Raw genomic sequence first — 12,440 nt, forward strand, 5'->3', positions numbered from 1 at the left:
CATGTACGAGCGGTGAGTGGGGCCAACTCCTTTACAAGGGTTGCAATGTATTTTTTTCTTGATATTCCTACCTACTCATTTTAGAAACTAGTAAAGTGCACGTGCGACACTCACGTGTTTTCAAAATCCAGTAAAAAAATATATTAATTTATTAAAAATTGAATAAATAATAATTGTATATTTATAGTAGATATATACACGTGTCATTTGTTTGAAGTTTGAACCATAACATGGCTCTACACAAATGTCATCAGATCACATGAGCAGCTGCCCGTTTTCGTTACTACGAGAGTAACAATCTTGCAGTAAAACTTTTTTCACATTAGTAGATGAAAAAATATTGCGTCAATTCATCCGAAACCACATACTACATTAAGCATGGGGAGAGACAATTTGGATATTAATATTGCTACGTAAGGTAACGATTTCAAAGAAAATGCAGTCCAGAATTTTTTTTAAGAAAATCTCACAAATAAGGATATACTTCACTGGACCACATACATTGCTTAGAGAAAGAAACTACAGCACCAAAACAATGCTCATTAGAAACCATATTCTAAATTCTCATATCGACTACAATGGTAACTCTGACATCTTGAAAGGCCTTTCTATACCACATACATTATCCGGTGCCGTTATCTTATTGGGGATGTCATGGAGTCATGGTGGTTGATCAAGAAGAACACCAATTCAACTCCATCAACAGCTTGCAACTTCTGATCTTTGTAACTTTTAATCAGCTTGCAACTCCTGATCTCTGTGACTTTTAATCAGCTAGCAACTTCTGAATTCTGAAAAATTTATAATTACTGGACGGAGTTTTGGGTACAACTTAGAACGCCGAACCGAAAAAGCCAGACCGAAGCCGTTGGTTTATCTTTTCTCCGTGAACCGATCGTTTTCTAATTTCTTCTTCACAGGAAAGAGATGGGCCTTGAGCTTGGCCCAAACGAAGCCCATCATCTATCGGATTTGGCAGAGAGGCTTTCAGGTGTTTCCCCCACCCCCATCGAACCATCTCGATTGAAGCAGAGAGAAATCGGCGGTAGAGGTCGGGACGGAGCAGCCGCAGGCCCGCAGCAGCCCCGCCGCCGCCGCCGCCGCCGAGGGCGGAGGTAGCATCTAGCCCATTCCGCCGCCGCCGCCGTCTCTGGTAAGTTCCCCCCTCCCCCTCCGTCATTTCTCACAAGTGCCGGGCCGAAACCCTCGCGCTATTCCTCGGTGCTTATCTCGCATCCTGAATCGACGGTGTGAAAATGTGTTGCTCCAGGTCTGGAATGGCTTCGGCGGTGGAGAGGCGGAGGGAGGAGCACACCAGGAGATCGCGTTCCCCGGCCGGAGACAGGGAGCGGAGGGGCACGCCGCCACGCAGGCGGAGCCCCTCTGAGCGGAGGAAGAGTTCGCCGGCTAGGGCACGGTCCCCTCATGCGAAGCCAGGCGCGTCGCACAGGGACAGGGAGAGGTCGCCTCCGAAAGAGAAGGCGAAGGAGCGTGCAAGGTCGCCGCGGTCTCCTGCGAAGGCCAGCCTGTCGCACAAGGAGAAGGATAGGTCGCCTCCGAGGGAGAGGGCGAAGGACCAGCGGGTCAGGTCGCCGAAACACGCGCGGGAGCAGTCACGATCATCGTCGCCTGCCAGGAGGCGCGGCTCTAGGTCGCCATCGCCGCGCACCAAGAGGCTGAGGAGAGGCCAGGGTGAGCGGGAGGCCACCCAGGTAACTGACAGTGATCGCCGGAAGTCCAGTCATAGGGAGGAGCGGGACACAGGGAGGCACAGGGAGCCTGATGAGGGGAGGGATACTTCGAGGGACAGGAAGGTGGAGCGGGAGGCAGCGCAGGTAACCAATGGTGACCGCCGCAAGTCCTCTCATAGGGAAGAGAGGGAATCTGGAGGCAAGCACAGGGAGCATGATGAAGGGAGGGATGCATCTAGGGATAGGAAGGCAGAGCGGGAAGATGCCAAAGGTACTGCAAAAGATAAGAAGTCTGATCGAGATGATGGAAAGGATCATTCAAGAGATAGAAGGGCTGGAAGGGATGATAGGTCTGGTGCTTCAAAGGAGACATTATCGAGCCGGGATGATGATAGGCAGGATTCAAGAGGTGGAAGGCTTGATCGCGATGACTGGAAAGCTGCTTCTTCAAGGGAGCAAAGGGTGGACCGTAGTGACAAAAGGGATTCAACCAGAGAGAAACTGTCAGATTGGGAGGAGAGCAATGGAGGATCAGGAAGGTCATCTAGGCGTGGTCGATCAGCATCTCCAGATGAGCACAGGCATCGGGGCAGGCATGAATCCCATCCATCACCAAGGGTGCCCAGAAGTGGAACACGTACTGAGGTGTCTGGTGATATCTGGCCCTTCACTTTAAATCTCTGTTTCTCCATATCTACTTGGCTATGCATGATTGTTTTCCGATACAACTGGCAGATTTATTGTCTCCACCCAAATAAGTACAAAGTCAGAAAATTGATTTCAATGCCATCAATTTTGAACTATTATAATTGTAGATTGTGCAATCAGTAGTCCTCACACTCTCACTGCTAATCATAATGGGGCTGGTAAATTGCAATCTGACAGTCATTATGTTTCATTTCAGGATATCAACTCTAGAGGAGGTGAAGCATCCAGGTCAGTGCTCAGTAATCAACACTAACCTCTTTCGTGTTCCCTTAGCACCATAACTCTTATGACATTTGAAATCCTTAATAGAAGCATTGTTTGCTGCAAATTTTAAGTTTATGTTGTAGATGAACAAATGTTTTTTTTTTTTTTTTTTTTTTGCAAAAACAGCTATGGATCTACAATTTTTCATGTTCAAAATTGAGGAGACATTTCTTTTTTCTAGCCAGTTATCTTCCCACTCAAAAAGAAAACAGGGAACACTAAACACAATCATAATGGAGGCAATCAACACTCTGTGGTTTCTCTAGCTCTTTATTTAGCAATGACAGATCATTGTCTTTTGTTCACCCTCTCATTGCTAAAGTGAGATTGATGAATTTAGCCCTTTTTTTAATCTTGCTATTAGATAATGTTGTCCTGTCGATTTTCAATCCTGCTGTTGGTAGCATGTTATTATTACTATATGCAAGGTTCTCACTTTTATATATGCTTCGCATTTGGTAATGGTGAACTCTTCCTGTTTTGCTCAGGAGTGGAGATCCTGATGCTTTGGCAAGAATGAACTCTACCGCAGAAGCTCTTGAAGCAAAAGAAAAGGTGGTGCATGATCCATGACGAATATTGTAGATGATTATGATAGCAATTTATCTATCTGAAGAATATCGCAACATTTCCATTTATGTGATGTTTGTTGTTTCCTTAAATATAAAATACTTGCCATTTTCTGTGTACGGTGATTTGAAACCTTCCCCACGCCCCTTGTTTTGCAGCAAAAGCCATCCTTTGAGTTGTCTGGAAAGCTTGCTGAGGAGACCAACAGAGTTGCAGGTGCTTAGCTATTGTATCTTATCATAATTTATTTAATTATTTATATGAACATAGGTATACGATTGCTTGTGGTGCTGTGAGCATACTGCATTACCCTTGGTGATGACACTTTGTTCCTACTTCAGGTGTAAATCTATTATATACAGAGCCCCAAGAGGCTCGCATGTCAGAGATTAGATGGAGGCTCTATGTGTTTAAGGGTGGAGAACCACTGAATGGTAGTTGTTCTTGACTTGTTTACTCCATGTATGAGTAATATTTTTGCATTATGTCATGGTTTATGTTAGTTCGATAGTTTTTTCTAAAATAGGTAGAAAGAGCATACTCACATTTAGGCATTTAATATCCTATGGTGTCATATAGCTATTTTCCTCGGATGAACCCAGCAGCTGCACTAGCAAAAAAATATCTTTGTTCACCATGGATTGCCACAAAATCCCAGGACCATGTTCACTTACATGTTATGTCTACTGTATCACCTAAGCATGGCAATTATCCACTTATGGACTTTTATAATAATTATTTAATTTCTTTCCCAAATTTAAGCAAAGGAAAAGTTGGTTTTGGTTACAATTGGTGTAACCATGGCAAAAGAGGTGTGTAACAGAGAACGAACTTTTCTGTACTAGCAATTTCAGAAAGTTCTTGACCTTTTCAGTCCATTCCCTATTTGACACTAGAAAATATACTCGTTCCTTTCTTGGCCCTCAAAAAATTTCCGGTCCCTATTGAACACCGAGTTCAACTTTCATTCCTTATATGACACTCTGTTGGATTTTCCATCCAAGAACCGTTAAATGCGGAGGGAGAAGGGTGGTGGGGCCCACATGACCCAAAATCGTCTTTTCGCCACGCATTTAACAGGTTCTCGGATGGAAAAATCCAATAGAGTGTCATATAAGGAATGAAAGTTGAACTCGGTGTCAAATAGGGAACGGAAATTTTTTAAGGGTCAAGAAAGGAACGAGTAATTTTTCTAGTGTCAAATAGGGAATTATCTCTTTAAATAGGGCACAGGCAAACCTGTGGACTTGTCGAGTTATGACATTATGATAACATAAGGTTGCTTGAACTTCAGTATTGTCCTCTTCCTGGGATATTAGAAGGGCTCCTTGTAGTAGCATGCGCTGTATCTGTCAAATACAACTTGTTGTCTTCGTGAATGAATAAAGATTTGCAGTGAATCGGTTCACAACAGATATCTCATTACATTTGGTTTTTAAATTGGAGTGAATGAGCTCAATTTTGTTTTACTTACCTTTGAACAATATCATTGCTAATGTAGTAGCAATGGGTCAAATGACCAACATACCTGCATGTTGTCAGAAAACTGGATTTGAGCTCTGGTATGCACCCAACCAGCTCCGAAGGCCATCTGTATCTGCTCCTGCATGACTTAGAGCCATTTTCTTCCCCCTTTTGTGTTGTATGTAGGGTTCTAGGCTTTTTTACCTGGAGCTTAAAGTAATGTAGAACACAAAAACCATATGAAATCAGTTGGCTTTTCCCAATTTTCTGAGAACCCTGCAAAATCATACTTGTCTACAATTGATGTGTGGAATACTGAAGAAGTGACATGCTTTTCATTGTGATCCTATGCTTCTGTTTTGCACATTCTGCACTTGAATGTTTCTTATGGTATCTGATTTAACAGAACCACTGTATGTTCATCGGTTGACCTGCTACCTTTTTGGAAGAGAAAGGAAAGTTGCAGACATCCCCACAGATCATCCCTCCTGCAGCAAGCAGCATGCAGTTCTTCAATATAGGTATGCCTACACTTATATCTCTTTTTCTCAAAAGACGTAGGAGAGCAATGTGTCATTTCATTGACAATAAAAAACCCCTTATTGAGAACTCAATATAGGAGTCATTGTTTTCTTTTCAGACTTGTGGAGAAGGAGCAACCAGATGGCATGATGGCAAAGAAAGTGAGGTAATTACATATGCTCATTAGTTTTTACACATGGTTATCATTGGGGATGAAAATGATCGGAAACGATATCACAATACAGAAAACGGAAGCGGCCAGGTTGGGATTTTCCCATATTTATGAAATATAAATAAGTACAAACAGGGTAAAACGACTATATAATTAGTTGATTAAGGAAACTTTTTTGTTTAGATAAAAACGGGAATGGTCAGAATTCAGAAATGGTATCATAATACGGAAATGATATCTGTCGGTTCGGGATTTATCCCAACTGTTTTCACCCCTAGGTATCATATTGTTTGCAATGTTTTATTACTCAATCACTGCTCTTAGATACGTATAATGCCTTCTTTGATCGCAATGTATTCGCAATGCTTTATCATGCCGACTTGTTTGACAGGCCTTATCTGATGGATCTTGATAGTACAAATGGGACTTTCATTAATGTAAGTGTTCTAGTAATATGCGTGTTAATCTTGTCAGATCTACCGGTCATGTTTTGACTCTTCTGTTATGTGAATTTTATTGTTACTGAGTGTGCTTTATTTATGCAGGAAAATCGCATTGAACCTCGTCGCTATTATGAACTATTTGAAAAAGACACAATCAAGTTTGGCAATAGTAGGTATGATCATAACCATGGAAGAAGTACTATATTTGTTTTCTGGTTAATATGTCCATAGTTGTCTTTGCTTTCTTCATTTGTTCTCATTGTATCAGTTCAAAAAGGTGGTGTATGTCTATATTCTTCAGTATCATGGGTAGTAACTACGGTTTCCTATGTGAATTGCTCAGTTTAAAACCTTTTTAAGTTTAGGTGTGAAATATATCCATTCTTCTTTTGTTAGGTGTTGCCACCACCTATATTAATTTGTAATTCTGACATTTCTCAGGAAAGTACTTCCTTCGTTAGAAATGTAATTTGTTTCACCTTTGGTTCACAAATTAAGTAGTAAGAGGAAATGGCTATGGCCCCTCATTTCCTCCATACTTAAGTTGGTTGTTTCTTTTTTAAGTATGTTGGGATGGGGAGGAGCTTGAGAGAAAGTTGGAGACTCATTTCTTTATGAGAACTGCATCAATATAGTTAGGGCACGATAGAGTGATAAGGTAAGTGTAATATGAAGTAGGTGGAACAACCTATTTTGAGTGTTCTTAAGGCTAAACCAACCTATATATGTTGTTGGAGTATATAAAATGTCCGTATTTTGTTTATTTTTCTGCAGTATGACAGCTGCTATGCTCATGGTGCTCTCTCTAGATGGGCTTCAGTTTGCAAATCCAATTTTACAATTTGTTCTAAGGAACATTAGTTGTACTTTGGGAAAACATTCTTTTATTGGTCTGTGCACAAGTAGTTTAACCTTTGAATATCTTGAAAAAAAAAAGTTACTCGTTGCTGCCTGATGGTTTATCCGTTTCAGATGCAGTGGTTCTATTTCCACACATTTCTAAGAACTATCATGTTAATATATCTGTCGATGTCTTTTTCCCCCTGCAGCCGGGAATACGTTTTACTCCATGAAAATTCAACAGGATGAGGATTGAAATGGCCAAATACTTTTACTAGAGGAGGAAATTCAGCAGAAGCATGCGTTGATACTTGTTTTATTTAGGAAAAAAAATTGGACCGGAGATTGGTCAGCTGCTATTGCTTTTGTTCTGTGTTTTCTTCACAGGCGGGCTATCTTCATGAAGAGAGCAACCTGTAGCAGATAGCCTTGGTTTTGTATTGAAGCATGCTTTGTACTGCTGGCATTCATATCACTTGACATCGGAGGCAGCTGTTTAAGGATCTGTACTACAGTGATGTTGATCATGGATTTAGTACTACAGTAATCTTAATCGTGCCTCAGATTTGCTTGCCCTCCCCTATCCGGGCTGCTGCTTGTTCCGTGATACTCTGTGCCTGTTGCTCGAGTGTATGGGTAAGATTGATCTTAGATGAACTGCTACTTTCACAAATTGTTTTCTGTGATTCCGAAAATTAACACTTTGTTTTGGATCCCTGCTATGCATCCATCGAACTCAACACACGTCCATCTACACCGTTTCGAGCCCCCATGCATCTTAGTAATCCATTGTCATCGACATGACTGATCGTCTGGTTTGTTCTATTCGGCTGCGGCCCAAAACGCTGCAGCCAGCAGCCCAGCCGACGGCTGAAGGCCCAGGCTCCACCAGCACCAGGTCCTCCGTGGTTTGGACGCCGCCACGCCGTCCGCCTCCTCCCTCCGCTAAGGTCGCCGGCGCTAGAGGGCTCCAAATCGAGTTAGGGGCACCTCCCTAACCCGTTCCCCACCGGCGAGTGGCGCTCCGAGTAGGCGGCATCGACCCTGCACAGCTGCATCTCCGCCTCTGCCCTTCGCCCCGAGGTCCTCGTCTCCCACCCCGCGCCTCCGCCCACGGCCCACTCGTGACTGTGCAGACCGAGCCGGCCCGCCAACGTTAGTATCTCTCAAATCTCAATCCTCTCCATCCTTTCATGCTGTTAGATTTAATGCATCTGATCCGTGTGTGTGGATAGAAATGGCACTAGATGGTTTTCAAAAGAATTGGCATAGCTGCTATGGCGATTGCCGCAATACTTGTACTAGTTTTACAGAATATCTCGATTCATTGCTGTTGGCTAGCTGCAGTTGCTGTTGCGGCTGCAGTAGCGCTGCTGCAGCCAGCACTACCGAACGTTGCTGTTGCTTCTTATAATCTTATGGACGGCTGGACAATAGACATGCTGTGTTTTCTACTCCCTCCCTCCCAAATTAGCTTTTCTAGATACATAGATAATATCTATGCATCAAGACATGAGATATATCTAAGTGCATAACAAAGTCTATGAATCTAATAAAGTCAAAACGATCTATAATTTGGGACGGAGGGAGTGATATATCACTGTTTTGCATATTTTGTTATTTTTATTTCGAGGGTAAACATGAATAAATAATTTATTTATATATACTGTACGTATCGGTGTATCCTGGTTTTTGGGGATTTGCCGTATCGGCATACAAGTATCGTGTATCGGTGAAACATAGCTAGTGATGGTTGGGAGATTGAATTTCACTGTGCCATCTGATAGCCAAATGACACCGTTCAATTATTCGTTGTGACCACTTTTTTGCTGTGGAGAAAACTTAACATCTGGTTCTAAAACTTACTGCTCTCTCGTATATATAAATCTAACAGAACTTTGTTTCTGCAGTCAGACATGGCATCAACTGTTACCAGCTCAGCTAGCACTCAGGCTGGGCTGATCCAAAAGCCAAGGAACCATGGTGTCACAAGGTACTCTGGTTTAAAGACATCATCTTCATCTGTTAGCTTTGGATTGGAGTCGTCGTTCCTGGGAAGGAATGCATCCCTCCGTGCATCTGTCGCTTCAAGGATTGTGCCGAAAGCGACATCTGGATCTCAGATATCTCCCCAGGCATCTTACAAAGTGGCCGTACTTGGTGCTGCTGGTGGGATTGGACAACCCCTAGGCCTTTTGATCAAGATGTCTCCTCTTGTGTCAGAGCTGCATCTGTACGATATTGCAAATGTCAAGGGTGTTGCTGCGGATCTCAGCCATTGCAACACACCTGCTCAGGTTCTGGACTTCACTGGCCCCTCCGAATTGGCAAATTGCTTGAAAGGCGTGGATGTTGTTGTCATCCCTGCCGGAGTTCCAAGGAAGCCAGGCATGACTCGTGATGACCTCTTTAACATCAACGCGAGCATAGTCAAGTCACTTGTTGAGGCTGTTGCAGACAATTGCCCAAACGCGTTCATCCATATCATCAGCAACCCAGTGAACTCCACAGTGCCGATTGCTGCTGAGGTTCTGAAGCAGAAGGGTGTCTACAACCCCAAGAAACTTTTTGGAGTTACCACCCTGGATGTTGTCAGGGCCAACACATTTGTGGCACTGAAGAAGAACCTCAAGCTCATTGATGTCGACATCCCAGTTGTCGGCGGTCATGCTGGGATCACTATATTGCCGTTATTGTCCAAGATGAGGCCATCTGTTACCTTCACAAAAGAGGAAATTGAGGAGCTGACAAAGAGGATACAGAATGCCGGGACAGAGGTGGTGGAGGCCAAGGCTGGTGCAGGGTCTGCTACCCTGTCCATGGCCTATGCTGCTGCCAGATTTGTTGAGTCGTCTCTCCGTGCACTGGCTGGCGATCCAGATGTCTATGAGTGCACATTTATCCAGTCTGAGGTTACTGATCTGCCATTCTTTGCATCAAGAGTCAAGTTGGGGAAGAATGGTGTTGAATCTGTTGTTTCCGCTGACCTCGAGGGAGTGACTGAGTACGAGGCTAAGGCGCTTGAGGCGCTGAAGGCTGAGCTGAAGGGAAGCATTGAGAAGGGCATTGCTTTTGCGAACAAACAGCAAGAAGCAGCTGCGTCTGTTTGAAGCGGGTGAAATGAAAATCCACAAGAAGAGAAATAGAGAATAAAGGAACAGTGATCTAGAATCCACAATGGCGTTTAGTTTTGCAGCCTAGAATTTTTTGTGTCCAGTAGGAAGATGCTCCTGATGAGTGATGAGCTACAATTGTGGCTGTTAGCTTCTAATGGTTATGTACGTGGGGGCTGGATGCCTCCCAAGTTATCTTTTTCTGAACCAGGCCCTGTTTAACGCAATACATAAATTTTGCTCCTTTTCTATTGTGGTTGTGCCTGTAGCTTGTTGGAGTTTACAGACTATCAGAGCGCTAATAAAGCATTTTTACGAAAGCGATGTGTACCGAAGACCTATTATTGGTTGTGTTCGTACTGCCGTGTTGCCTGCTGTTTAGCAACACAACTCTGTTTCCTTGCCTACTTATGCTAATACTTTTTATTTTTCTCTATGTAATTGTCCAATTGGTCGACAGTAACTTGTCGAATTTGTTATGTTATATCTCTATGGTGACAGGGACGGCTGGAAGCTGGCATATGTCTTGGTAGATTCGGAGCTCGCAACCAGGCACTAACTATAATTTAATCATGTTGTTGCTGTCCTCTTTTCTAATTGGGACTTGAGGGTGAGCGTCTAGCTTGTTTAGTTGTTTTTCTGCTTGGAAATCAGGCGTCTTCTCCCATCAGTTCTGCTGTTGAGCCATTTCGGTGGGCTAGTAATGGGACTGCGCAGAGCGCCACTTTGGTGGGCTACAAATGGGCTGAATTCCAGCCCACGTTTGAAACTGGGCGTCCGAAAATGCCCTCTCCTCTATATAAACGCAGCCCTCGAAGCATCTTCACTTCCGAAACCCTAGCTTTCCTGACGCCGCCGCCGACCCACCCCGACGCCGGTAAGAACCCTTGGTCTTCCACCTCGTCTTCCTCATGCGCGCGCTCCCAATCATCCTGCCTCGCTCCCTTCCGCTGATTCATTTGCCCTTTCTCCTGAATCGGTTGTTCATCTCTGGATTTCTTGGCGAAACCGCAGGTGATTAGGAGCAGGAGCAAGAGGGATCCGGGATGGCCAAGTCGAAGAACCACACGGCGCACAACCAGTCGTACAAGGCGCACAAGAACGGCATCAAGAAGCCCAAGCGCAACCGCCAGACCTCCACCAAGGGGGTATGTGCTTCGCTTTCCATGCTCGCCTATGCGCCATGCTAGATCTGAATTCTAAATCCGCGCGCATTCATAAATCCTTTGGCTTTGATATCAACGTGATGTTATTCGTTATGTGGTGACTTGTGGTACGCAATAGATTTAGTAGCATGGCTTGATACAATCAACACCAGATGATGCTAGTTAATCGTAGTTTTCTACTAGAGTGCGGTCTTTATTGCCCCGAAATCACCTAGCTTGCTGCGCAGTTGCTTAGTTTAGTTGTTTTTAAATTCATTATTTGGTTGTGTAAGTATTTAATGTGCAGCTGTAGAAGTCATGATTTGGTTTACACGGAACTTGGTATTCTGTCTATTCCTATTTTATTGGTGGTCTACTGCTAATTTGACCTGTGGAGTATATGCTTACAGGATTAGGTATTTTTGTTGTATGTTGCTCCAGTTGCAGACTTGTTTCATTACATTGGTACCATTGCAGATTTCCCTTGTAATTTTGTAGCTGCATTACCTGATGTTTTTTTTCAGAATTCGTTGCTGCTGAAATGCTGTTTGATTTGAGTCTTGTACGTTAAATCATATGCTATGCAAAAGTTTTTAAGGTCGTGACTTGGTATGCCTTGTCACTTAGGAGCTAAGGTATAACTAGCCCATGTGTGGCCTGGTTTCGTCTTGATGGGCATGGGTTATGTACGCCCTTGCATCCAAAAATATGTTTGTATAATCCTAGTTAGTGTGATGTACAGATTATTTCTAGTCATCCTCTGATGTCAATGTCGTGCTCATTTAAATTTACATTATACCTTGTGCCTATTTGTTTTTCTTATGCTCCATTGAATATTGTTTTATTCTGTGTTTGTCTATTAACTGTCTCTTTTGTTGTGGTTTTAGATGGACCCAAAGTTCCTGAGGAATCTGAGGTACTCAAGGAAGAACAACAAGAAGAGCGGCGAGGCTGAGGCCGAGGAGTAAACTGGTGGAATTTCAGCTGATGAATCTCTCTTGTATCCCTAGGGTCTGCTAGAGTCATGAACTTCATTCTCTGTTCTGTATTATCAAAGGAGTTCGCTCAGTTGGTTCCAAAGTTTTGTTTGTCATGCTGCCTGGCTGAACCGTTATTTGCAGCTTATGAGAATTGGGAACCCCAGTACCGTTTTCTTTGATGCCTGTTATCAACAGTTCGCCGTTTTCTTCGATGTCTTATCATCTTGCGATATGAGGATAGCGTTGTTGCTTGCCCCCCCCTCCCCCGGCCCCCACCCCCACCCCCACCCCCACCCCAACCCCCGGGACGTTTGAGCACCCCTCTCTAAGCAGAAAGGAATGAGGGCACATAAATAATAGATCTTTCTATTGGAAAAAAAAAAGGCTGCTCAGCATGCGTTCCGGTCTCAACGCTAGTTTGGATCCCTACGCGCATCCAAAAATAGCGATGAACCTAAACGGGGCCGAAATCTGATCTCGCCGGCTGGTTAGGCACAACTCTCGCCGGCCGGCCGCTCAGTAGTCATA

General features: G+C 43.8%; 2 protein-coding genes across 2 annotated transcripts; both read left to right on the forward strand.

The window, feature by feature from the left end:
* Positions 1–1,005: 1,005 nt before the first annotated feature.
* Positions 1,006–7,331, forward strand: LOC101762273 (FHA domain-containing protein DDL). Its single transcript, XM_004962327.2, has 11 exons — positions 1,006–1,153; positions 1,271–2,336; positions 2,596–2,627; positions 3,152–3,218; positions 3,392–3,449; positions 3,575–3,667; positions 5,104–5,218; positions 5,338–5,385; positions 5,783–5,828; positions 5,937–6,007; positions 6,884–7,331. The coding sequence occupies exons 2-11, from the start codon at positions 1,278–1,280 to the stop codon at positions 6,921–6,923; spliced, it is 1,629 nt and encodes a 542-aa protein (XP_004962384.1). The 5' UTR covers positions 1,006–1,153; positions 1,271–1,277; the 3' UTR covers positions 6,924–7,331.
* A 145-nt stretch (positions 7,332–7,476) lies between these two features.
* LOC101761852 (malate dehydrogenase, chloroplastic) lies at positions 7,477–10,107 on the forward strand. Its single transcript, XM_004962326.3, has 2 exons — positions 7,477–7,829; positions 8,585–10,107. Exon 2 carries the CDS (start codon positions 8,591–8,593, stop codon positions 9,782–9,784), a length of 1,194 nt encoding a protein of 397 aa, XP_004962383.1. The 5' UTR covers positions 7,477–7,829; positions 8,585–8,590; the 3' UTR covers positions 9,785–10,107.
* The last annotated feature ends 2,333 nt before the right edge of the window (positions 10,108–12,440 follow it).

This window comes from Setaria italica, chromosome III, assembly GCF_000263155.2.
Source record: "Setaria italica strain Yugu1 chromosome III, Setaria_italica_v2.0, whole genome shotgun sequence".
In the NCBI taxonomy this organism is placed as follows: Eukaryota; Viridiplantae; Streptophyta; class Magnoliopsida; order Poales; family Poaceae; genus Setaria; species Setaria italica.